This window comes from Ceratotherium simum, chromosome 2 (genome assembly GCF_057802395.1).
Source record: "Ceratotherium simum simum isolate JZ-2026a chromosome 2, ASM5780239v1, whole genome shotgun sequence".
In the NCBI taxonomy this organism is placed as follows: Eukaryota; Metazoa; Chordata; class Mammalia; order Perissodactyla; family Rhinocerotidae; genus Ceratotherium; species Ceratotherium simum.
Window position 1 is genome coordinate 11,983,726 of NC_141901.1, and position 27,510 is coordinate 12,011,235.

A 27,510-nucleotide genomic window follows, 5' to 3' on the forward strand; every position below is an offset into this window, starting at 1 on the left:
AACTAATAGGGCATTAATTTTTTTTTTTTTTTTACAACAAATCAGTAAGTGCTTTTTTTTTTAGCACATAATTCAGAAGGAGGTCGAAGAACTGAGTGACTCAGTTGCAAAATTCCTTAAATCCCAATCAACTTATTTATGTAAGCAAAGTTTCTCAAGACTTACACTTTTTAAAAAGAAAAAGATAAAATCAAACTTACACAAGGTTATAAGTCAACTATATCTCAATTTAAAAATCTGTAATGATCCTAAGTAAATAAATAAATAAAAAGAAGACAAATGAAACTGAATCCTTATCCTAGTAATAACAATCAATGGCAATGGAACTAATTGAGAAGGGCATCATCCAATATTAAGCAGCACATTTTCTAAATTTTTATGTCTAATACTTTATAAAGTTTATAAATATTTGTTTGATCAATTGCATACTACCAATAATTGCAAGAACCCGGAAAAAATATTTAACAATTTTTAAATACTTAATAGAAAATTACACTCAAAAGAAACTTCTAAGTCTGTCATTACAAACATTTCTGTTACAGAAAAGTATTACAGATAGATCAAAAAGAATTTGAAGCATGTAAATAAATCATATAAGGATAAAATTATGTGGGTGACGTAATTTATTTAGAAGTTCAAAGAGAAAAGGGATGAATGAAATTTCTCATTGTTAATGAAAAATGTCCATTTTCAAATCAATAAGTATCAAATCACTATGATATTTAGATTCCAATGAATTCATTTTAAAGAGATAAAAGTTTTATTTTTATTTTATTTTATTTTATTTTTTTTGAGGAAGATCAGCCCTGAGCTTACATCCATGCTAAACCTCCTCTTTTTGCTGAGGAAGACTGGCTCTGAGCTAACATCTATTGCCAATCCTCCTCCTTTTTTTTTCCCCAAAGCCCCAGTAGATAGTTGTATCTCATAGTTGCACATCCATCTAGTTGCTGTATGTGGGACACGGCCTCAAGAAGCGGTGCGTCGGTGTGTGCCCGGGATCCGAACCTGGGCTGCCAGTAGCGGAGCACATACACTTAACCGCTAAGACACGGGGCCAGCCCAAAAGTTTTATTTTTAAATAACCATATTTACAATACTCCTAAAATTACATCCTTTACAACCACTTAAACTTACAAGGAAAAATTCTGGATGCTAATTTAAAATGTGGCATCAATGTGTGAGGAAGTACATCATTTTTCAGAATTTTTATATGGGTCACCCAAGCAAAAAGGTTTGAAGACCACTGCTATAGAAAATGTGTAGCCCAGTCCTCTATCCATGACTCAGATAAATGTACAGCATTAAAAGTGAAGAGTCCTAACCTATCAATAAAAAAGGTGCAAGTCTACCTAGAATACTTCAGAATCATATAGCATATACTCACTTTACCATGCTCAAGAGGAAATCAGAAATTACATTAAAAGGCTCAAGGTCTTCTTAACCCAACCAAGAACTGCAGGCACTATACAAATCATGTGATCTCAAGCCGAAGCAATGGAAACAACTTTGAAGAGTTTTTTTCAGCATAGGAAAAAACAAGTGGTGCTCCACTTTCGGCAAGAGATCTCAGTGGCATCCTGAGTGCACTGGAGACATAATCTCTATCTTCCTAGTGTAGGAACCTAAGGATTTGACCATCACTGTACAAAGGCAAAGACTGGAAGGTGTGACGGGCAGAAAAACAGAAAACAGATACATCAGGAGGAAATGTTATTTCCATGGCTGACATATATTATCACATTGGAAGCTGCACTATAATTAAAAGACTTCAAATATTAGCATAAAATACTTACATTCCAATTACCCAAAACCTAAATTTTTTATCCATGAAAAGAGAAGGTTAAAGACAAGATCATCGCCAAGATAACTTCTAGCTTACAAAATCAGTAAATTGTGATTTCACTATTCACTGCATACATATATTTGAGAATATACAATATATGAAATCACTTTCCAACTTAAACAGTACTACATTCTTACATTCCTTCCATACTAGTATATAGTGCTCTCTCTCTCACTATTTAGAAATTCATATAATGGAATTTCTAACTTATGGACTCATTAAGGAATATTGCCTGAAAATTTTGAAATACCAAAATCTTCAGAACATTAGATTTCTTTCTGTATTTATTCCAAAAGAAGAAGCAGTTTCCCAACGTTACAACAACTGATAGAAAAGTGATTCCAGAGGCCATAAAGCAGCATCAATCAATCCATGTTTGCAAGTTCACAGACAATTACTGACAAAGGATTCTTCTTTGCAGGACTTTGGTTTCCCTTTTACCTAACTTAGCCCATGAAGTCCAGTTCTGCAGACTATTATATCACTCAGTATTTCTTCTTTTCCTAAGTTCCTTCTCCAAGTTTGCTGTAAGATTTTATCTACCTAGAAGAATTTAGTATTCCAACAGAAAATCTTCAAAATGTTTCCTTCAGGGTCCCTTTCTGCCTTGTAATCATCCAGTAATTTCCCTTCATGAAAAGATACTGGATTGTAGTGAAGAGTGAAAGAGAAAAAAAGGATTGCAGCCAATGTAATTTTAGAGCAGAGGTAAAAAGGAAAGCTCAAAAGGTTCCAATTCAGGATTTATTATAAACCACCATATGAGCTAAAGCTAAGCAAAATCAAACTGCAACCAAAGCACTGGCAGGTCAGAATCTAATATACAATTAGACATCACACCCTAACTCTGAGTATGTTACTCTTCGGAAGGAAGAATTAACTTTTTTGATATACATACCCAACAGTGCCCTACTTCATACCTACCCATATCTGAAAATTAATCTTTGGAAAATTAATCTTCATTCCTGAAAAATCAGACTAAAGATTTCCCACCATATCTGAGGCTTTTTAACAGGTAGAATTTTAGATATTCACAATTGGTCTCTGACTACATATTCTTTCCAACCATTTACCATTTACCTTAAAATTTCCCTATTTGTGTCTCTCTTCTCCAGTTACCATTCCTCTCTCAGTAGTTCTATATCCATGTCTTCCTTCCTTAGTTCCTGTTTCGATAGTATCCCCAGGTCACAGACTCTCCTCCCCTATCCAAGAATCCTCATACCCAAGATTTTTGTCCCCCTTCTCCTTCCCCATTAACCCTTTCCTCCGTTGTTTCTCACTTCTGCCCAGAAGCAGAAACAGCAGGAATGTACAACACTGTATAAAGAGACAGGTATTCTGGACCTCTGGCATTCTCCTTCAACCTCACATTCTATCCAGCCATCTACGTAAGAATCTATGAGTTGTGTCAGTCAACTTTTTTTTATGCACCTTAAAAATAATGATATGATACTAACAACATAAGGTATGGGATCTATGTCACAACCCAGGGAAGATTAAGGAAAGCACCCTGGTGAGGAGGAGAAAGAGATCTGCTTACCTCTAACCTGTGTTTTCTGAAAAAATTAGTGATAGCACACACTTTTGGGGACAGAATATTCAAAAAAAATAAAAAATCATTCCAAAGACTCACCCAAGAAATTAGGATACAGATGGTCAATATTATCCACAACATAGTTACACTTGGGACATCTATTATTATCCTCCAAACTCTGATGAATACACTTGTAGCTATTAGCAGAGAAAAGATAAAATAGGTTTGATTAAATCCGTGATAAATCAATAAGCTGGTCAAAAAATAACACCTATCAGTCTTCTATTTCTCATTTTCAACATAAGTAATCTAACAGTTATCAAATTTATTTCAGCTTAATATTTTTACATCATAAAGAAGATACATACGGCATTTTAAACTAGAATAGCAAGTCTACTCAACATAAAATTTTTAAAAATGTACTAAGTTTATGCAATTTAAATAGTACATAATACCACCAAGAAAAGCAAACGCCTATGATTTAGTTAAGCAAACAGACTATTCATGTTCTTGGAGTGCTGATATCCTTAATACAAAGAGTTCACTCAAATAAAAAAAGAAAATAAGAGAAAAATCAACAAGACAAAAATTAGTCAATAAAGCATGAGAAAATCATCACTTTCACTAAGAGGAAAAACTGATTTAAAATTATATACTAGTTTTTACCAATCAGAATGGAAAAATAAAGAAAATACTCTCCAAGTCAAGGAGTACAAGTGAATATGAACAATCTCATGTGCTGCTACAGGAAATGTAACTGCCACAACTTTTCTAGAAGGCAAGTGGTACATAAAAACTTAAGACTGTGCATCCCCTTTTATGTAGTCACTTCTGGGAATTTATCCTAAGGAAATAAGCAGAGATATATATGTAGAGAGGTGTTCAATTCAAGGTTATCTGTAAATAACAAAATAAATGAGAAGCAACCAAAACACTAGGAAATTGACTAAATAAACATCAATCCAATGCAATGTATACAGCCAATAAAAATCATATTGTAATATGCCATGAAAAATAATCTAGTAACTATTAATAGCTATAGCTGGATAAATATGATTACAAGAAATTTTTCCTTTCTTACATTATATATTTCTGTAATCTCTGATTTTTTACAATTATGTATTATAATAAAAAATTTTTAAAACATTGTTCAACTAAAACAGAGAAATATCAAATTGGCATTACGAAAAAAATCACTACATTACAATATTACTGAATAAAAATGACAATCTCTAACACAGTGGATACAGTATAATACCATTTCTGCTTTAAAAAGTCACGTATGTGTACATTTAAAATAAACCAAAAAAGACATTTACCATAATGTTAACAGTATATGTCTCTGAGTCATATAATCATGGGAAACTTTTTCTTTGTACACGCCTATAAGTTTCTATAGTACACGTGTATTGCTCCTAACAATCAGAAAAAAAAATATTTCTAAGAAACTACAAGGGTGATTTATAAAGATGATTTCTAAAAAGACAGCGCCTCTTTCATTCTGTCTCCAAATTATAACAAATTTACTTTATCTTTATAAACTAAAGCTGATTTTTATATCTACCTACTTCCCTCCACTTTATCAAAACAAAACCTACATCCATCAAGTTTCTCTGTTATGGTTATCAACTACTTTCTCATCTCACATTTGTTACTATTCAAGATAAGCAAAAAGGAGGACATTATTAGGGCAGGCCCAGTGGCACAGTGGTTAAGTTCACGTGCTCCACTTCGGCGGCCCAGGATTCACAGGTTCAGACCCCAGCACGGACCTATAGACTGCTTATCAAGCCATGCTGTGGCAGGCATCCCACATATAAAGTAGAGGAAGATGGGCATGGATGTGAGCCCAGGGCCAATCTTCTTCAGCAAAAAGAGGAGGACTGGCAACAGATGTTAGCTCAGGGCTAATCTTCCTCAACCCCCCACCAAAAAAAAAAAAAAGAGGACATTACAGTGAACCAATGTAGCAGTGGTCTTTGGCACAGCACAGCAGCCTAAAGATGAGAATAAATGCCTGGCACATAATAGGTACTCAAATATATACTGAACAAATGACTTGCACAGTGTTACAGAAACCATATCATCACCTCCTACAACTATGACAAGGCTAGGACCACCATATTACCACAAGATAGGCTCCATATCTAACAGGAAATTTCCTACATGAAAATTTCAATGTAGGAAATAACATACTAAATATTTTTGTTTTCATTTTTATTGCAAGGGAGAAGCATAAAGTAGATATACAAATACAATAGATAAAGCGCCCCAACATGGAAACATTTATAGTCTGCTTAGGAAAAAAGGAAATGACTTATTACCAGAAAATATTCCCACACGACAAGATTTAACCATTGAAAAAATCTGCAAGTTCAAATAAAGCAAGTGATGAAGGAGAGAACCTGGAAAGGTTATTAAAGATGGGAGACAGAAGTTGACAGACAAGCAGAAGGACATTTTGGATTTTAGCAAATGACTTTTGTAAAGAAACAGTAATTAGAAAATGAGCAAATAATATGAAAATAAGAACAAGCTAAGTTGTTCAGCCAGAGAAAAAGTTGGTCAATATATAAGAAATTATCCCAGAATCCAGTAGAACATCCTCCTCTCCTTTCTTCAGCATCCTAATCATATCCTTTGTCAGCAGGCTTACTACCTCAATACCCAGAAGAAAAAAAAGTCTGGGACACAGCCAGAAGGAACTGTCCTCAGGAACAAAAGTTCAAGTGACTTTCTGCAATGCACTAGATAATATCCATCTATACTATAAAATTAAAATGCATCAAATTACACACCACTGTGTAAAATTAAAGTGACAACAAGATGCATCAAGTTTATCTTACAGCATCTACTATCTCACTACCACCCCAAGGTGGACCTGCCCTAGTTTGAAAAACAGTAACTATCTTATTTTGTACTTACCTGTGCATCTGGGTCTGTCAGCCCCTCTTCTATTTGCTCATTAAAAGCAGGGATTTGTTTAACTCATCTCTGTACCCTCAATGTCTAGCACAATATTCTGTTAAAAAGTTAGAACTCAATAAATGTTGAATGCATGAAAAAATATATACAACCAAAAGAGAAACATACTTTTGCTGCCCTCTGGGTCATATAAAATGCTGCTAGAAAATCCCAACATTTCTTACCACATTAACTCTAATTCATTCTCATTCATCTAACCTATTTGACCATCACCTGCCCAGACACAATGCTTTGGATTCCAAAAGAAGGATATGCGCTTATACTAGTGATCAAAATAGATGGGCATAAAGAGATAAGAGGGATATATATCTTGCATCTGCCTCAGAAGTTTTCAATAGCTAATCACACTGCAACTTTGTAAAAACTTACTGAGTACCACAGTGTGCTGACATAAATGGGTGTCTGTGTCCTCTATTAAGTGTATATCTGATAAGAAAAAATGAATATTTCTCTATAGATGTATATGGTTGCTCTGTTTCTTCTATTAAGTATACCTACAAAATATAAATATCTTCTTATGTCTGTGTAAACAAGGATGAGTATATATATAGAAAACTTAAATAATCAGAAAATTCTCAAAAAAGAAGGGACTATAGTAAGAATAGCAAGATAAATCAGTACCAGTGGTCATCTATAATAACCAGGTATAAAGACTAATAGCAAGGTGCATGATGATGGATTTAGTCAAAAGTCCCAAAAGGCAAGCTGACACCCAGGCTGATCACAGATATGCTGGGAGACAACAACGCTGAGGGACTCTGTTAATTCTAATTAATTTGTAATAAAGCAAGATAATAAATCAGGGCTTGGTAAACATGAGGTCTGAGAAGCAAGATGCAGGGGACAAGCTGGAGGCAGCCAAGGGGCAAAAAGAAAAGAGCAAACCTTATCTCTATATCATAAAGAAGCTAGATTTTTTATTACATCATTGAGTTTCCGTTAGACTACAGCTAATAGTAGGTTCACTGTCAAATGGGAACAAATAAAGTGAAAGTAGTTCCTGCCATATTGTCTCCAACTTGTTACTAGAAAAGACTTACCATTTATAAGTGGGACAAGGGATAAATAGTTGATGTGATCCAATTTGATTTAGTGTTAATAATTTGGATAGAGCCTTGAAGTGGTATATTGCTTGGCTCCAGATTATCAGCCAGGATGCAAGTTAGTAAAGAGTTGATTCAATAGGCTATTTTGTTAACGACTGAAATTCCACAGTCCTCACGGTAGGATAGAGTAAATAATTATGAGCTTTCGCTTTAAACAACTAGCAAGCCTGACAATGGGACTGCCAGCCTCCAGGTTTATTAGCTCCTGCCAACGTTATAGTCCCTATCCTACCAAAACCTGCTCTCTGGTATGGATTTTAAAACACATTCACATCAGGGTGTAACAGAATAACTTGAATTGTAACAAGGATCTAAGCTTAAACTATTTTTATTTGAAGAAAAAAAAAAGTATTTAAGAAATCAATGGAGCTTTCCAACAATGACCTAAAGACATACCATTAAGATTATAGGACTCATTGAAAAGGCCAGGCCTGTCTAGTTATAAAGTCAATCAGTAATTTATGACACTTCATAATATAGTGAGGCAAGATTATTCAACTGATTCAGCAGATTCTTCAGCACCTTTTAAATGCCACAGTGAATAGAGAAGTTAGAATATATAAATTGGAGGCAGTGAGGAAAAATTAAAACCTCACTTTATGTTTCACATTCCAACACCTTCAAATCTGTGAAAGAAAAGGAGATGAAGGAGTAGGAAGGATAGGTTACCCTATCATTCCTTACCAGTCATAACCTTTGAGGAGGTGGACAAGAAGGGCTAGGGGAAGGAAGACATTTACATTTCACACTACATCTTTCTGTACAAGAAAAGTCGTTTTTGAGGCCAAGAGTATATACATTGCTCTTATGACTTTAATAACTTTTATTTTAATCAAGAACATAAACAATGCAAGCTAAGAAAGCTATTTTTATTCTAAACTTCTTTTCAAATGACTGGCAGATTGGGTACACCTATCAATGAAGCATCACACTCCAGATCAAACTAAAGGATTTACAGACTGGTGATAACACCCAGTACTCTTCCTAACTAATGGATATCAACCTACCAGATATCATTTTCAACTATTCAACTTCAGTATAAAATTATGGGTCTTACTTCAACATGAATTAGAATATAAGGACTATTAGAACACAACAGAAATACTAAGGCTAAAATAATACACCAACAGTGTAAATAATTTACGGAGATGACTGACTGCAAGTAGAATATACTATCCCCAATCAAAAAATAAATAAATGAACAAACAAAAGGAATTAAATGTACACAGATTACATACCCATTAGAGTGGCTACCATTAAAAATAAAACAGAAAATAAGTGTTGGCGAGGGTGTGGAAAAATTGGAACTCTTGTGCACTGTTGGTGGGAATGTAAAATGGTATAGCCACTGTGGAAAACAGCATGGCGATTTCTCAACTCCTCAAAAAATTAAACATAGAATTACCATTTGATCCAGCAATTCCACTTCCGGGTATATAGCCAAACGAACTGAAAGCAGGGTCTCAAGCAGATATTTACACACCAATGTTCAAAGCAGCATTATTAACAACAGTTAAGAGGTAAAAGCAACACAAGTGTCTATCAACAGATGAACGGATAAAATATATACATGCAATGGAATATTATTCAGCCTTAAAAAGGAAGGAAATTTTGACACATGCTACAATGTGGATGAATCGGGAGGACATTATGCTAAGTGAAATAAGCCAGTCACAAAAAGACAAATACTGTTTGATCCCACTTATATGAGGTTATCTAGAACAGTCAAATTCACAGAAACAGCAAGTAGAACGATGGCTGACTTCGGCGTGGAGGAAATACGGAGCTGTCGTTTAACGGATATAAGACTTTCAGGTTTGTAAAATGAAAAAGTTCTGGAGATTGACTGCACAACAATGTGAACATACTTAACATTACCCAAATTAAAAATGGTTAAGATGGTTAACTTTACGCTATGTGTATTTTACCACAACTAAAAACTTTTTAAAATACACAGATTAACATGACATATAACCTAAAGATAACACCGAGCAAAGTGTTGAAGAAGAGAACACAGCACTTTTGAATCCTCTATATCCTTTTCCAATGACTTTCTAGCCTGCTTTACTGGGCCTCACACCTATCCCCAAAAGTGAGTTAATGGTGCTTCACAGGTGCTTCATGCTTGGTCCTGATTACCCAGCCCCCACCCCCCAATTTTCTAAAATAGCAGTCAAAGCTCTTTAACAATTAACAAACCAGGAAATTTTAAAATCCATCTGTAAGGCCTATGGTAAATCTAAGTATTTCACAGAAATAAGCACCGACTATATGCTTACTGCCTTGAGCTGTCGAACCTGTAAAGACATATCAGTCAAAGAAATAATATGATTACAAGATGACCAAAATTAGTTTAAAAAACATAACTTCCTACTAGCTACATTTACACACAAGTTAAAAATCGCCAAAAGACAATTTCACTAAATAAAATCATCTTACCAAAAGCTGTGGCCACATTTCGTCATGTATGCTTCCTCAATCATATCAAAGCAGATAGGGCTAAAAAGAAAATAGAAAAAAATTGATACTTTTTTTTGAGAGATTACAAATTGGAAAAGGCCAGTAACAATACCAACGAAATTATATTTCAATATATAGCTAAGTCTTCAAACAGTCTATCAATAAGAGATGAAATTTATATTGAATTGAATGAACTTTAAAGGATTGCTGGTAAAACAACAATCTGTTCAAGATAGCCCTAAGGGCCATCAAGCTCTAAGATGAACTAAATGGGTAAATTAAAATGGCCCCAATACTTTAACACACCCATAATTTTTAATAGTGCAAGGCAATCTGGAGAGACCCTAAGAAAGTTCTACCATCTTCTTCAACCATCCCTGTACTCAAAAGCACCTACCCAGATCTGCTAATCTAAATGATCTCTTTTATTTCCTATCTCAAAGAAAATTAATTCCCGTGTGATAAACTTTCAATTCCAATTTCAATAACTCTTTTAGGTAATGAAGATGGTAATAACAGCTAATACTTAAAATAGCACAAACTATATCCATTAAAACAATGACATATATTAACTCACTCAACCTCTTCAACAACACAGTGTTGGTAGTACCGATTACTAGACCCATTCTATAGTTGAGGAAATTGAAGCACAGAGATGTTAAAGTCACACAGCTAGGAAGTAACACAGCCAATTTTCAAACTCAGGTCCATGTTCTTAACCACTACTCTACTTCCAGATACTGTAAGTTAAATACCAAGTCATACCAACTATGACAGAGTTCTGGACAACGAAAAGGGCACTCTCTACCAGGAAAAGGCAAAGCTTTGTAAAAAGAGATTTCCTTTTATCCTTCCCTCTTTTTCCTTCCAAAAACTCTGATGAAGTCTCCAGAGGTATAACAGCCATCTTGTGACCATGAAAACAAAAACCATACGCTAGGAAAACAGGACACTGGTTCCTTGATGACATCCTTGAGCGGCTGCATCAGCCATGGACTGCCTATCTTGGACTTCACATTACATGAGAAAAGTAAATCCTCACTTGCTTAAGCCAGTACTTACCAAGTTTTCTGTTACTGGCATACAAATTGAATCCTTACTGGTGATACATGACACTTAAACTGTAAATGAAAATTCACCCACTCCTTCAAGAAAAATTTCCTGGGCATAAATACTATCTTAGAATATGAGGTTATATACCGCTTGTTGGCAGCCATACTGTGGTGGTGACCCATATACAAAACAGAGGAAGACTGGCACAGATGTTAGGGCGAATCTTCCTCACCCAAAAAAAAAAAAAAAAACAATGTGAGGTTATAAAAAAGTTATAAAATCTCAAAGTCACACAAGCTCAGTTTCACCACATACAGTGTGTTGGCTTAGACTGCGTGGGTTTTGTCACCTTTCCCTTTGCTACACTGAGAAGAACAAAAAGTCTCCTAAATGTGGGGATTCAGTAACTTTTCTTTTGACACCAAGTCCATCTTGCTCCTGCTTGATGGAGTTAAGGAAGCAGGGCTCGGGGTCCCTCCTGAGAGCACGTGGATGAGCTGTGCAGGCTGCTCGGTGATCCCAGTTTGCGGCTGAAGGATGCTGAAGAGCAAATCTGGGATGGACAGATTTTATTTCATAGGCACAGTTGGTCACTGGGTGCTCCGGCAGATATCTTAAGGCTCAAAACCCAGAGCAGAGCAACATTTATCAAGCCCCCACCTCCCTTTTTAAAGACTTTATTTTCTTAGAGCAGTTTTAGGTTTACAACAAAATCGAGAGGAAGGTACAGAGATTTCCCATATATCCCCTGCCCCCAAACATGCATAACTTCCTCCATTATCAACATCACTCACCAGAATGGTGCACTTTTTTTAACCAAGGAAGAACCTACATTGACACATCATGATCACTCAAAGTCCGTAGTTTATCCTAGGGTTCACTCTTCGTGTTGTACATTCTATGGGTTTAGACAAAAGTATAATGACATATATCTGCCATTATAATATCACAGATTATTTTCACTGCCCTAAAAATCCTCTGTGCTCTGCCTATTCATCTCTCTCCCTTTATCCACAACCACTGATCTTTTTTGGTCTCCATAGTTCTTGTCTTTTCCAGAATGTCATACAGTTGGGATCATAGAGTATATAACCTTTTCATATTGGCTTCTTCCACTTAGTAATATGCATTTAAGGTTCCTCCATGTCTTTTCACTGCTTGACAGCTCATTTCTTTTTAGTGCTGAATTATATTCCATTGTCTAGATGTACCACAATTTATTTACCCATTCACCTAACTGAAGCACATCTTGGTTGCTCCCAAGATTTGGCAAGTATGAATAAAGCTGCTACAAACATCTACGTGCAGGTTTTTGTGTGGACATAAGTTTTCAACTCCTTTGTGTAAATACCAAGGAGTGCAATTTGATATGGTAAGAGTATGTTTAATTTTGATAGAAACCATCAAACTGTCTTCCAAAGTGGCTGTACCATTTTTCATTCTCACCAACAAAGAATGAGAGTTCCTGTTGCTCCACATCCTCCTCGGAATCTGGTGTTGTCAGTGCTCTGGATTTTAGCCATTCTAATAGGTGTATAGTGATGTCTCATTGTTTTGATGTGCATTTCCCTGATGACATATGATATGGAGCATCTTTTTCATATGCTTATTTGCTATCTGTATACCTCCTCTGGTAAGGTATCTGTTGAGGTCTTTGGTCCATTTTTTTAATTGGGTTGTTTTCTTATTGTTGAGTTTTAAGAGTTCTTTGCATATTTTAGATAAAAGTCCTTTATGAGATATGTCTTTTGCAAATATTTTCTCCCAGTCTGTGGCTTATCTTATTCTCTTCACAGTGTCTCTTGAAGAGCAGAAATTTTTAATTTTAAAGAAGTTGTTTATTGATCCTTTCATAGATCGTGCCTTTGGTGTTATACCTAAAAAGTCATTACCAAACTCAAGGTTATCTAGATTTCCCCTATGTTATCTTCCAGGAGTTTCACAGTTTTACATTTTACATTTAGGTCTGTGATACATATTGAGTAAATTTCTAAATGATATATATTGAGTAAATTTCTAAAAAGTCATTACCAAACTCATCTATGTTATCTTCCAGGAGTTTCATAGTTTTGCCTTTTACATTTAGGTCTTTGATACATTTTGAGTTAATTTTGGTGAATGGTATAAGGTCTGTGTCTAGATTCATTTTTTTGCACGTGAGTGTCCAGTTGTTCCAGCACAATTTGTTGAAAAGATTATCTTTTCTCCATTGTATTGCCTTTGCTCCTTTGTCAAAGATCAGTTGACTATATTTATGTGGGTCTATTTCTGGGCTCTCTCCGCAATATTGACCTGTCTATTCTTTCGCCGATACCACACTATCTTAATTACTCTATACATTATTTCCATTTACAAAAACTTCTCCTTGGATGAAACTCTGTAGTCCCAATACTGATTAATTTCTAAAACTCAATTGTTAAATGAACAACAGCAAATATCACAATTTTCTTTCTCAGAAGGTCCTTTATTAACACACCAACCTTTTAAACAGTACCTCTAATAAAGCATTTTTAAGATTTGGGAAAAATATTTTTCTGTTTCCAAAGTAAATATGTTTATAAGTTTAGTACCAATACCATCACACCTCTATTTTATGCTGCATTAAATGAAGCTTAGAAGATGCAAAATGTCTAAACAGACTGATCTCTCAGTCCAGACTTCCAACAGTGCCACCAATGGACATTTTAGGACTGGCTCTAGCACCCAGAATGAATCAACCGTGAATATGTATCAATACTCTCTCAGAAAATTTTAAAATTTTTTAAACATTCATACATTTAACAAATTATATATTAGGTACTGACTACATATCAGACACTGTTCTAAATACTAAGGACACAGAAGTGAATAAAACAAACAAAAATCCCTTCATGCTTCTACAATCTAGTGAAAAAGACAACACAAGATAAATAAGAAAGACCTTATATAGTAAGGTTAGATAGTGATAAACGATAAGGAAAAAAATTAAGCAGGGAACGGGGATAGGAAGTGTTGGGTTGGGTTAGACAGGGTAATCAGAGAAGCCTCAATGAGAAGTCGACATTTGAGTAACTATTTCAAGCTAGCAGGGGAATGATCTACATGGAAATCTGGGGGAAGAGCAACTCAACAGTAAGAGCAAGTGCAAATGTCCTGAGGTAGGAGTATACCTGCCATGTTCAAAGATTAGCAAGGTGGTCAATATAGAGTAGAATAAGCAAGTGGGAAAACAGTAGAAGGTAAGGCCAGAGAGATAATCAAAGAACTCTCTTAAATCATGTTAAGGACTTTGGCTTTTACAGTGAATAAAACAGGCATTCATTGGAGAATTTGGAACAAAGGAGTGACATGATTTGACAAAATAATGAACCAGATCATTCTATCCTATATGTTGAAAGGAGACTAAATGAAGCAACTAAAAGGGAACAAAAAAATGTAAAAATAGAAGCTATTATAATAATCCAGGTGAGAAATGGTGCTGGATTAAACTAGGGTGGTAGCAGTGGGGTTGGGGATAACGGATCGGATTGTAGATATAATTTGAAGGTAGAGCTTTGGTTTGCTATGGATTAGATGTTGCATATGAGAGAAAAATGAATCAAGGATTTTGGTCCGAAAACTGGACAAACTGACAATAAATTTATTTCACATAGAGCTCTATCACCCATTAGTTTACTTTTTAAAAAGGGAAAAAAAAGAGTAGGACTACAATATATGTCATACAATATGTTTTGCTAATACTAAAAGTTGCATGCAATACCTAACAATTACCATTAGATCAGTTTAAACCACCAGCTTTTAAGGAATGGCTTCTGAGTAACATGCAAGTTAAAGAGAAGAAAATCTCCCTTCTTTTCACCAAAACCTAGCTTTTTAACCACAGTAAAGGTCAAGAGTTTCAGCAAAAACAGAATTCAACTGAAATTAATCCTCGCCATGCCACCTACAACTTTCTGACTTTGGGCAAGTAGTTTAATCTTCTAATCCTGTTTCCTCATTTGTATAATTGAGATGATATTTATATCATAGAATCACTGTACTGATTAACAAAATATCTATGAAATACTCACTACAATTCCTGGAATACAATAATCAATAAATGGCAGAACACACAAAAAGAGAATATGAAAAAAACTGCATCAGTGACTGAAACTTGGGAAGAGTGGTATCCACCCAGGCTAAAAACTTCAAGGAATTCCTATTAGAAAAAGGTGGAATAGAAAAAGGAAGATAAAGACTCATGACCACTATCCTTCCCAAAAAAGGGATGAATTATCAAAGGAAATATAGAAATATAGAGGAGATCCTAAGAAAACACCACTAACTCTTCCTAATTTTTAAGGACAAGAACATACCCAGAGCAAGTTTTGGGAAAAACTGTAAACAATTCATTTAAAACCCCTTCCATTCTGCCAATCAATAGCATTCAACGAAGATGAGCTAGAAGAGCTAACCACAAGTACAGGCATAGCAAGTATACAAATTGGCAGCCAGGTCAAACATTATATAGATATCTGAAATTTTATACAACCCCCAAAAATGTTTACAAATCCCCAAAACTTTTTATGGACCCCTGACATAGTGGCACCACCAAAAAGGGGGAAGAAATCACATATGGATTAAAGCCCCCCAGGACTGTTCATGCCTCCTGCACCACCATAACACAATCAATTCTTGTAAATCAACATGCAAGATAGAAAATCAAATAGGAAAAAATGGAAAAGAATGTGAATTTTAATTCACAGAAGGAGAAAACACACTGCCTTTCAAGTACATGCATGTTCCAAATCATGAGTAATGAAAAAATGCACATTAAAATAATAAAATAACACTTTATCCCCATTAAATTATTAGAAAATTGGAATACCAAGTATGTTAGGGAGGATATGGAGAAACAAGGATATTCATGCAGGGATATTCTAGCAAACAACCTACACTGAGTATTCATATACTTATGACCCAGTAATCTTGCTCTTGAGATTCTACGTAAACAGGTATAGCTAGATACATCGACATATTCCTAAGTGTACATATGTGTGTATATATACGTATATGTACATATACTTGTGTATGTATTTATGTATACATATGTGGCTGTGTACATGCTTATGAGTGTTTGTGTGTGTGTATAGCCAAGAAAAACATCCACATATGTCAACAGGGAATATGTATGAGGATACTTGCAACAAGCCAGATCCCTTTTGTGACAGCAGGGAATCAGAGGCAGCCTTAATGCTCATAATCACAAGAATGAAGAAGTAAAATGTCCTTGGATATATACTATAAAACATCATGTAACAGTCAGAAGGAATGAACCAAAGGTATATGGAGCAACGTGACTAGATGTTTTATCAAGTGAAAACAGAAATGAAAATGAGATCTATGGCACAATGCAATTTATATAAATTTAAAACATGCAAAAAATATACATTTCACAAGGATACATACATTCAAAGACATGTAAATCACAAGAGAATAGAAAACCATGAGAAGAAGTCAGGAGAATAAGAAATAAAGTTGGAGGAGGAATACAATCCCTTATTAAATAACATCTAAAAAACGTCATCAATAAGAAGATTTACTATTATTTTGGTAAATTTTGGTATTTTGGTATTATTGTTTCCTAAAAAGGAAACAATTCTGCTAATTAAACTATGATAATACTTTCTTATGAGTTAGGAATTTTATTTTATGCTTCTCTAAAAAGCTCTTTTAGATTTAAACAAGTTTTATCATATATGACTCTTGTGAAAAAAAATAAACATATACATATAAATAAAATTAGAGTTTTCCTACAAATTCTCAGTCTTCAGTGTCTAACTTTTCTGAATCACTTTTTGACTATGTCACTAACATCCAGATTTTTCCACACAATATTGTCCATTACTTTGGTGAGGTAGCATTTACTAAAAGAATCAATAATAGAACTAAAAGCTATTGGTACTGGAATCTTAAGCCAGGTTTACATTTAGCCAGCTAACCTACATCCGACTCTAGCTTTAGGAATGTTGCTAAACATGTCTAATTCACCACATCCCAGAATCTCCTCCACTCCTAACTCTCTCATACAAACAATTTAGCTCATAGGAAATAAAACAGTAATTCCCAACTGTCTCAGAGAACTTCTTCCAATCTGCTGAAGCCTATATTCAAGTTTTGGAGGGTTTTTTTGCTGGGAAAGATTCGCCCTGAGCTAACATCTGTTGCCAATCATCCTCTTTTTTTTTTTTTCCTCCTCAAAGCCCCAGTACATAGTTGTATATCCCAGTTGTAAGTCCTTCTAGTTCTTCTATGTGAGCCATCACTACAGCATGACTACTGACAGATGAGTGGTGTGGTTCCGCACCTGGGAATCGAACCTGGGGCACCAAAGCGGAGTGCACTGAACTTGAACCACTAGGCCATCAGGGCTGGCTCTATATTCAGTTTTGAGGCAGGCGTTTTCTATGTTCAAACATCTGTATGAACAGCTACATCCAACTGCCATCTAGCCAAAAGGAATTTTTAAAAATTCTATCATCTATAATACATAACCCAATTTTCAGATATGTCAAAGAAAAAGGAAGAAAAAACAGTTCAACTTAGAATCAAAGAAATATGACAAAGTAAAACATAGCAAGAGAGGAGCCTTGGATAGGCCAATGGACAATGTGAAACATGATTAGCTGACTCTGCACTTGAGAGTGCAGATTTAACTGCAAACAGACTTACACCCTCTTACTATATACACTTAGAAAACTGGGGGGGAAAATACATTAAACAATTGCTTTCAGACACTGGAAACTAGGCAGCACAGTACTGAGACCTTCGAGGGAAGTGAAACAAATGAGGTGAACACTATCACAGACCCAGGTTTCTGCCTTCAGAGAAAGCTTCACAGGCCCAAGGAGGGAGAATACAAGCATAGCACCACAATGTCACTGAGTTCAGGAAGGATAAAGGGGAAATAATTTACAGGGAAGGACACCAGAGAAGAAAGAGCTACAAGGAGAAATAATTCTAGAAATCTATACAGGGTTCTCTTCAAGTCTGTTGCTGAATAGTAGTCATACTTATTCAGGGTAAAATTCCATAAGATCAGTTAAAAAATGGTGAGGGAGCTATATGCAGGGCATTCAATAGAGACCCCAGAAGAGTCATTAATAGTCAACCTAAACCAGTTCCAGAAAAATGGCTCCACATAACCCACCCTCAAAATAAATTTTAAGTTAAATTTTTTTTTAAATCCTCAAAAGGATCAAACTGATCTGCAAGTAACTTAACTTCCTGCCAGAACAAATTCCAACACACTACAAACAAAAAAACAAAATCCAGCACTCAAAAACAGAAAGTTTACAATGCCTACTATCCAATAAAAAAATTACTAAACAAATAAAATAGCAGAAAAATGTAACCCATAAATAGGAGAAAAATCAGTCAACGGAAACAAAGAGACAGATGATGGAATTAAAAGAAAAGGACTTCAAAACATGTATCACAAATATGCTCAACGATTTTAAGGAAAACATGAATATAAGGAGGAAAATGCAAGATATACAAAGAATCAATTGGAACTCTAGAGAAAGGAAAATGTAATTGCTAGAAATTTAAAAAACACAACATCAGTAACAAAGGACTATCTCCATGAGCTCATCAATACATGAAACACAAATTAAGAAAAGAAGCAGCAAATTTGAAGATAGGTCAACAGACACTATCCAAATTAAAACACAAAGAGAAAAAGAAAACAGAGCACCCAAGGGCTGTGGGACAATATCAAATGGTCTAACAGATGTGTAATTGAAGTCATAGAAGAAGACAGAGAGAATGGATCAAAAGAAATATGTGACGAGATAGTGGCTGAAGTTTTTTAAACAAAAGACAGAATACTACAGATCCAAGAAGCTCAGAAAACCCTAAGCAGAATTTTAAAAAACACCCTGACACATACATTGCATTTAAACTGCTAAAACCAAAGATAAAATCTTGCAGGCAGTCATAGAAAAAAGACACATGACATATGGAGGAACAAACATAAGAATTATCAGACTTTTCATCAGAAACTATGAAAGCTAAAGGCCAATGGAGTGACATCTTTAAAATACTGAAAGGAAAAACTTTGCCAATCTTCCTCTTTTTTTCTTTTTTCTTCCCAAAGTCCCAGTACACAGTTGTATATCCTAGTTGTAGGTCCTTCTAGTCCTTCTGTGTGGGACACTGCCCCAGCATGGCTTGATGAACGATGAGTAAGTCCACGTCCAGTATCAGAATCGGCAAACCCCAGGCCACAGAAGCAGAACCATGAACCTAACTGCTGTGCCACCGGGCTGGCTCCTAAACTCAGAATTTTATACCCAGTAAAATATCTTTCAAAAATGAAGGCAAAATAATGTCATTTTCAAACAAACATAAACAGAGAGTTCATTGCACACTGAACTTCACTACAAGCTGTATTAATGTAAGTTCTGCTAGCAGAAGGAATATGAAGCCAGACAGAAACTCTACACAAAGAAAAAAAGAGCTCTACAAAGGGTAACAATGAACATAAATATAAAATATATATTTAACCATTCTAAAACATTAGCAGCAGAAAAAGTTCATGTTTGAATAAGAAGCACAATACTGTCCCTGGAAACAATGAAAACAGGACAGGAAAAGAGCAACAAAACAAATAGAAATTATAATATAATATTTTAAGATGGATTGAAAAAATAAAACAACAAAAGCACTGAAAAAAGAAAATTCTCAATTAGAAAACCTCAGAAAGCAGGTTTTAGGAAGAAAGAATTATTTTAAAAGACAGGTGAAAGAACTCAGGAAAGAATTTGAAATAAAAGAAAAAGAAAACACAAGAGTGAATAAACATAAAGGATGATGATTTAAGAGAAAATAAGATGGCCATTGTAGGCATCTGATTTTGCAACCCCCACCAAAGAACTTTAAATATATTACAAAGCTGACCACACCAGTACTATTCAAAACATTATTAGTAGTGATTATTTTGAACTTCTGCCTCTTGTCATTGTTTTATTAAAATAATGTTCTTCAACTGAATCTTGTAAAGAAGACATTTCCATACCAACTGCCAAAACCAAGGGCAGATATTATACTGCACAACCTTAAGCTTGCCAAAAGGTTATCTATGTCATTTAACTGCATTTAAAAACCAAGACTGCAAAACAGACACAGAAAATTATTTTTAAAATTTTATTATTTTGTCTTTATAAGGCACATCATCTCAGTTAAGGTCATATCACAATCAGTTTGACTCTCAGGTTACATTTTTAATCAGACCTCTATTTGTAATCTCCCTAACTTCTGTATGCATTACCTGCTTCAAAAGCAGCATCCAAACTTATTAAATGATACAAAGTATAATCTCAGATCTAATAAAACAATAAATACATTGTTCAATCCATGTATATTTTGGTTTTGGCTTTGGTTTTGGTTTTTGTAAGGAAGATCAGCCCTAAGCTAACATCCAAGCCAATCCTCCTCTTTTTGCTGAGGAAGACTGGCCCTGGGCTAACATCCGCGCCCATCTTCCTCCACTTTATGTGGGACACCGCCACAGCATGGCCTGACAAGGGGTGCCTCGGTGCGCGCCCAGGATCCGAACCTGGGCCACCAGCAGCGGAGCGTGTGCATTTAATCACTACGCCACAGGGCCGGACCCACATGTATATTTTGGTACTGACACTAACTCCATTCTGCTTCCACAAAACGTGTCAACTGTCTCATAGCAGTACTGGTTCTAACTAACCAAGCATTCAATCCTTCAGAGGTTAAATACTAAAAAACGTAACATTACCAAGATAATCAGAGCCAGGCACAATCTAGAGTCATTTAGGAAAACAAGCAGTGGTTACATCTTACCTAAACAGGACGAAAGAACCACTTTCTTTTTTGGTACCAAACGCCAAACCCTAGCAAATACCACCTGATTCTTTTCAGTAATTTTATAATTTACAATGCCTTTGTACATGTATTATATAATCTAAACCTAACAATCCTACTAACGGAATATTGCTATATCTCAATTTACAAATGAAGAAACAGACTCCGAGTCAATCATTTATTTGCCCAAAGTTAAATCTCAGGGCTTTTAATTCCAAGTCCAGTGCCCTTTGCCTCATGCTAACATCTCAGAAGATAAAGGAAACAAATAATATGCATCACTGTGACTATGAAAATTAAAATCACTATCAACATATAAGAAAACTGTGGAAAAAATTATTTTGAATATGCCGAAATTTATATACATCTTTCAAGAATGAAAGACACCCAGCAAAAGACAGTACAGAAACGTTTCTTCCTTCCTCTCAAAATGTCTAAAACTTGAAATTTCTCTAGCTTCCTCCTTCCCCTTACACCAGTTGCAATATGACCATCCTCAAGCCATCCTCCATTCTCAACTGGCCCCAAGTACACTCAGGACTGAAAGACAAGGAAATGAGTAAAAAGGGAAAAATAAACCTCAAATCCTTTTCCACACCTACGCTGATAACACTAGATCCCCAGAACCCATCCTCACAGGCAGCAGTTAGGTTCCAGCCTCTGTCCCATCATCTCACTCCTTCCTAGTTTCATTTGATATGATAAAAAGCCCTAAAAAAACTTAAATCTCCCTTTTTTCAAAAGTAGAGATTAAATTTGGTATTTTATAAAGAATAAAACCTAACCTATCTCCATTAGCACCCACGTTTAACACTATCTTATGTCACAGGTTCTATGAGTAAGGACAGGAAAGATAAGGAAGAAAAGGAAGAGAAGGCAAACTTTTTAGACTCTATAACTTAATAATGAAATCTTTCAAAAAGCTGGGGATTCAAAGTAGCTATGTGCTAGCTTTAGGGGCAGAGCTTTAAAAAGGATGAGACGACAATGGGCTAGAAAAGAAAGGGCACCGTGATTATTAATACAACAACTAACATGCATGAAAAGATAAGCAGGGAAGCCAATCTCTGGTATCCACAGAAAAAAGATAGATTGGATCAGGGGACCAAATATAGCCAAGAAGTGTCACCACTACTGATTCCTCTAAGCATGAAAATCACCCCAATACACTCTCAAGCTCTTCCTGCACCTTATTCCATTCACACATTCCCAAAGCTCCTACTCAAATAGAGCATCAGTTCTAACCACCACCAAAGGCTTCAAGTTGGAGAAGAACTTTAATTAGGCTTGTGTAGTTGTAAGACAGGTAGAGCACTCAGGAGAATTACATCATAGCAAACACCAGGACCAGGCCTCATAGGATCTAGAGTGTTGGATTCAAGGTGGATCTAGAGATCTCAGCGCAGGAATATGGAACACAGATTTTCACTAGTGCTCTACCATTAATGTGACTAACACCTTCTTTTTCTACTTTTCAAGGATATCAGCTTGCAATATACAGCCCTTCCAGCACCATCACTACATCAAGAACTTTAATTACAATAGGCCAATGCAGGTATTTCTTTTTCTTATTTCAAATGCCTAAGACAGAAAATATGATTGGCCCAAACATCCTTTCAAGTCAATTCAAACAAGATGTAATTGCTACATTTTAGTCACATGTCAGAAGGGCACCCATCACAGGCCAATCATTTGTGGAAAGTATCAAGTTTGCACAGACGAAAAACATAGGTGCCTACATAGGAGGGGCTACATAAACAGAAATTTCTATTGTAAGGAAATATGGGCAGGGTAGGTACCATATCCAATATGTTCCATTAGACAATATCCACATCCCACTATCCAGTGGTGAAAGAAATCCCCAAACTGCACGGAAAATGTGTCCCTTGTATCCCTATTTGGATTTTTTAAAGTAACTTTTTAAAAAGTTGTTTTAGTAGTTAAGACTTATTCTATAAATACAGTACTGAATTTAAAATACAATCCAATTAAATTAGTCTTCTATTCTTGAACTGAAAATCCAAATACAATATCTAACATATACCTCTACAAAAAATGCATTCAACCAAACGGTGAAAATCTGGACAACTTTTCTCTGCACTTTACTTTGGATACCAAGAAATATACTGTTGACTGACCCAAGTTAATTATTGAAGATCTAAACACGACCTTAAAAAGTAATAAAAGAATGACCAATAAGCCCATAAAAAAGATGCTCAACATCACTAGTCAACAGGGGAATACAAATCAAAACCACAATGAGATACCACTTTACCCCACTACACTGGCTATAACCAAAAAAAGAAAGAAAGAAAAGAAAAATAATACGTATTGGTGAGGATCTGGAGAAACTGAAATCCTTGCACATTGCTGGTGGGAATGGAAAATGATGCAGCCTCTGTGTAAAACAGTTTGGCAGTTCCTTGAAATGTTTAACACAGAATTACCAAATGATTTTAACAATTACACCCCTAGGTAAATAGCACAGAGCCTGGAAAATATTACGTGCCAAGAAAAGTTCTACACTAATGTCCACAGAAACATCATTCACGATAAATAAAAAGTGGAAACAAACCCAAATGTCCATCAACTGATAAATGGATAAAAGAAATGTGGTCTAGAGCTAAAATGGAATATTATTCAGCCATAAAAAGTGATACACACTACAACATGGATGAACCTCAGAAACATTATGCTAAGTGAAAAAAGCTAGACACAAAAGATCACATATTGTATGATTCCATTTACATGAAATGTCCAGAACAGGCAAATTCATAGAGACAGAAAGCAAATTAGCAGTTGCCGAAGGAAGAAGAAAAGGAGAGCGACTGCTTAACAGGTATAGGGTTTCATTTTGGTGTGATGAAAATGTTCTGGAATTAGTTGTGATAATTGCACAGCACTGTGAATGTAGTAAAAACCAGTGAATTGTACACTTTACATGGTTACAATGGTGAATTTTACCTCTTTTTAAAAAAAAAAAAAAGGAATAGAGAACTTACATTTCAGGCCATGAGGGAATAACAGAATGAATCCTACAGAATGGAAGCATACTACTGCAAAATCTTACATTGTTTATGAAATGGTGTAATATTATTTGAAGGTAAAGAGTGAAAAATTAAAAATGAGTATTGTAAACTCTAGAGCAAGCACCCCACGCCCCCCCCAAACACACACACACACACCCTACACGCAACTATCACTACTAGGTCAATAGTGGAAATAAAATGAAAATCTTAAAAATACCCAACTAATCCAAAAGAAGGCAGGAAAAAAGAGAAAAAAGGAATTGAGGGGACAAATAGAAAACAAAGAGCAAGATACACACATAAAACCAAGCACATCATAATTATGTTAAAACATAAACAGTCTGACCAATCCAACTAAAAGGCAAATTGTCACATTAAATAAAAAAGGAAGACTTGGGGGCCAGCCTCGTGGCTTAGCGGTTAAGTGAGCGCGCTCCGCTGCTGGCGGCCCGGGTTCGGATCCTGGGCGCGCACCGACGCACCGCTTCTCCGGCCATGCTGAGGCCGCAACCCACATACAGCAACTAGAAGGATGTGCAGCTATGACATACAATTATCTACTGGGGCTTTGGGGGGAAAATAAACAAATAAATAAAATCTTTAAAAAAAAAAAAAGGAAGACTCAACCATATGCTATCTACAAGAAACCTACTTTAAATATTAAAACGAACATGGAAGTAGTGAAGGACAAAAAAAATGCCATGGAAACACTATGACAAGAAAGCTGGAGAGGCTATATTAACATCAGACTAAATAGATTTCAGAACAACAAATATTACCAGGAATGAAGAGGGACGTTTCAAAATGATAAGGGGATCAATTCACCAACTCTAAATGTGTGTGCCCTACTAACATAGGTTCAAAATACATGAAGCAAAGGCTGACAGAATTAAAAGGAGACATAGCCAAATCCACAATTACAGTTGGAATGGTTAAAGATTTTAACACTCCTCTTTCCATAATTGATAGAACAAGTATACAGAAAATCAACAGGGGTATAGAGAACTTAACACATCAACCAACTTGACTATTTGAGATTTACAGAATAGACCAGCCTGCACACAGCAGAATACTCATTTTTTTCAAGCGCATATGGAACATTAACCATGATAAAGCTTACAGTGGACCATGAAACAAGTCTCAATAAATTTAAATGAATTAAATTCATACAAATCATATTCTCTAAACAAAGCTGAATTACATTAGAAATCAATAACAGAATAATACCCAGAAAAGTCTCATTTAGAAATTAAACAAAGTATTTCTAAATGACACATGGTTCGAATAAAGAAATCACAACGAGGGGCCGGCCCGGCGGCGCAAGTGGTTAGGTGCACGCGTGCTCCGCTGCGGCGGCCCGGGTTCACCGGTCGGATCTCAGGCGCGCACTGACGCACCGCTTGTTAAGCCGTGCTGCGGCAGCGTCCCATATAAAGTAGAGGAAGATGGGCACGGATGTTAGCCCAGGGCCAGTCTTCCTCAGCAAAAAAGAGGAGGATTGGCATCAGATGTTAGCTCAGGGCTGGTCCTCCTCACAAAAAAAAAAAAAAAGAAATCACAACGAAAATGACAAAGTATTTTGAACTGAATGAAAATTAAAGATACAACTAATGCAGGGATTAGAATGGGAAAATGACAGGATTAAATGTTTTTCTTAGAAAAGAAGGCCAAAAACCAATAATCTAAGCTTCCATATTCAGAAACCAAAGAAAGATGAAACTCAAAGTAGAAGGAAAGAAACAATAAAAATAAAACCAGAAAACAGTGAAATAAAAAACAGACAATCTATATAGAAAATCACTAATACCAAAGCCAGTTATTTTAAAAGATTAATAAAACTGATAATCCTTTAAACTGTTCAAAGAAAAAGAAAACAAATTACCAGGACCAGGAATGAAAGAAGGGACATCCCTTCAAATCCTATAAACATTAAAAGTATAAGGAAATATTATGAACTTTATGCCAGTAAGTTCAATAACTTGGGTGAAATGGATAAATCCCTTAGCAGACAAACCACCAAAGTTCACTCAAGAAACAAAGAACCTGAATAGCCCTCTATCTTTTTCTTTTCCCCCTGAGGAAGATTCGCCCTGAGCTAACATCTGTGCCAATCTTTCTCTATTTTGTATGTGAGTCGCCACCACAGCATAGCTGCTGACCAGTGGTGTAGGTCCATGCCCGGGAACCAAACCTGGGCCACTGAAGTGGAGCACACCAAACTTAACCACTAGGCCACAAGGCCGGCCCCCCTTATCTATTAAAGAAACTGAAGTAGTAAATAAAAACCTTCCCACAAAAACTATGGCTTCACTGGTAAATTCAACCCAACACTTAAGAAACATACCAATTCTGTACAAACTATCAGAAAACAGAAAAGGTAACATTTCTCATCTCCTTTTAGTAGTCCAGCATTATCCAGTGTGACTGGTTGAATTGTGTCCTCCCTCAAATTCGTATGTTGAAATCCTAACACCCAGTACCTCAGAATGTAACTGTCTTTACAGATTGGGCCTTAAAGAGGTAATTAAGGTAAAATGAGGTCATACACGTGGGCCCTAATCCAACATGACTGGTGTCCTTATAAGCTCAGACACACACAGACCAAGGGATGACCATGTGAAGACAAATTAAGAAGGTGGCCATCTCAAGCCAAGGAGAGAGGCCTCAGAAGATTCCAAACCTGGTAACACCTTTATCTTGGACTTCTAGCCTCCACAACTGTGAGAAAATAAATTTTGTTGTTTAAGCCACCCCGTCTGTTATCGTGTTATGGCAGCCCTAGCAAACTAAGACACCCTGATACCAAAACCAAATATATATACATTACAAGAAAACCATAGACCAGTATCACTCATGAACAAAAATACAAAAAATCACTTTAAAAATATTAGTAAATAGGGCATACAAATTGGAAAGAAAGAAGTAAAACTGTCTTGATTTGCAGATGACATGATTATCTTCTCAGAAAGTCCCATAGGTTCTACCAAAAAACAGAACCAAAAAGTGAATTTAACAATTCACAGAATACAAAGGTTAATATATAAAAATAAATTTCATTTCTATATATTAGCAACAATTTGAAATTAAAATAACATTTACAACAGCATCAAAAACATGAAATACTTAGAGGTAACTTTAACAAAATATGTGCAAGATCCAAACACTGAAAACTATAAAACACTGCTAAGAGAAATTAAAGACCTAAATAATTGGAGAAATAGACTATGTTCATGGTTCAGTCAATATTGTTAAGATGTCAAATCTTCCCAAATTGAATCATAGATTCAAAGTAACCCAAATTACAACCTCAGTATGCTTTTTTGAAGAAATTGGTAAGCTAATTCTAAAATCTATGTGGAAATGCAAAGGACCTAAATAACCAAAACGACTTTGAAATAGAGAAACAGAATTACACTATCTCATTTCAAGACTTACTATAATGATACAGTAATCAAGACAGTGTGGTATTGGCATAAGGATAAACATACAGATCAATGGAACAGAATAAAGACTCCAGAAATAAACCCATATATAAATGGTTAACTAATTTTTGAGAAAGGTCCAAGAAAATTCAATGAACAAAGATGGTCTTTCAACAAATGGGTGCTACAATAACCAGACATCTGTAGTGGAAGGGAA

At 35.5% G+C, this 27,510-nt stretch overlaps 1 protein-coding gene across 3 annotated transcripts in view; it reads right to left on the reverse strand.

Annotated features, from left to right (window-relative positions):
• COP1 (COP1 E3 ubiquitin ligase) overlaps positions 1-27,510 on the reverse strand; it is a 239,848-nt gene that overhangs the window by 203,734 nt on the left and 8,604 nt on the right. For all 3 annotated transcript variants that reach the window (XM_087438258.1, XM_087438259.1, XM_004425010.3), the window contains exons 2-3: positions 9,914-9,973; positions 3,483-3,580 (exon numbers count right to left, since the gene is read on the reverse strand). In XM_087438258.1, coding sequence (XP_087294384.1) covers positions 3,483-3,580; positions 9,914-9,973 — 158 coding nt within the window. The remainder of the gene's footprint in view (positions 1-3,482; positions 3,581-9,913; positions 9,974-27,510) is intronic.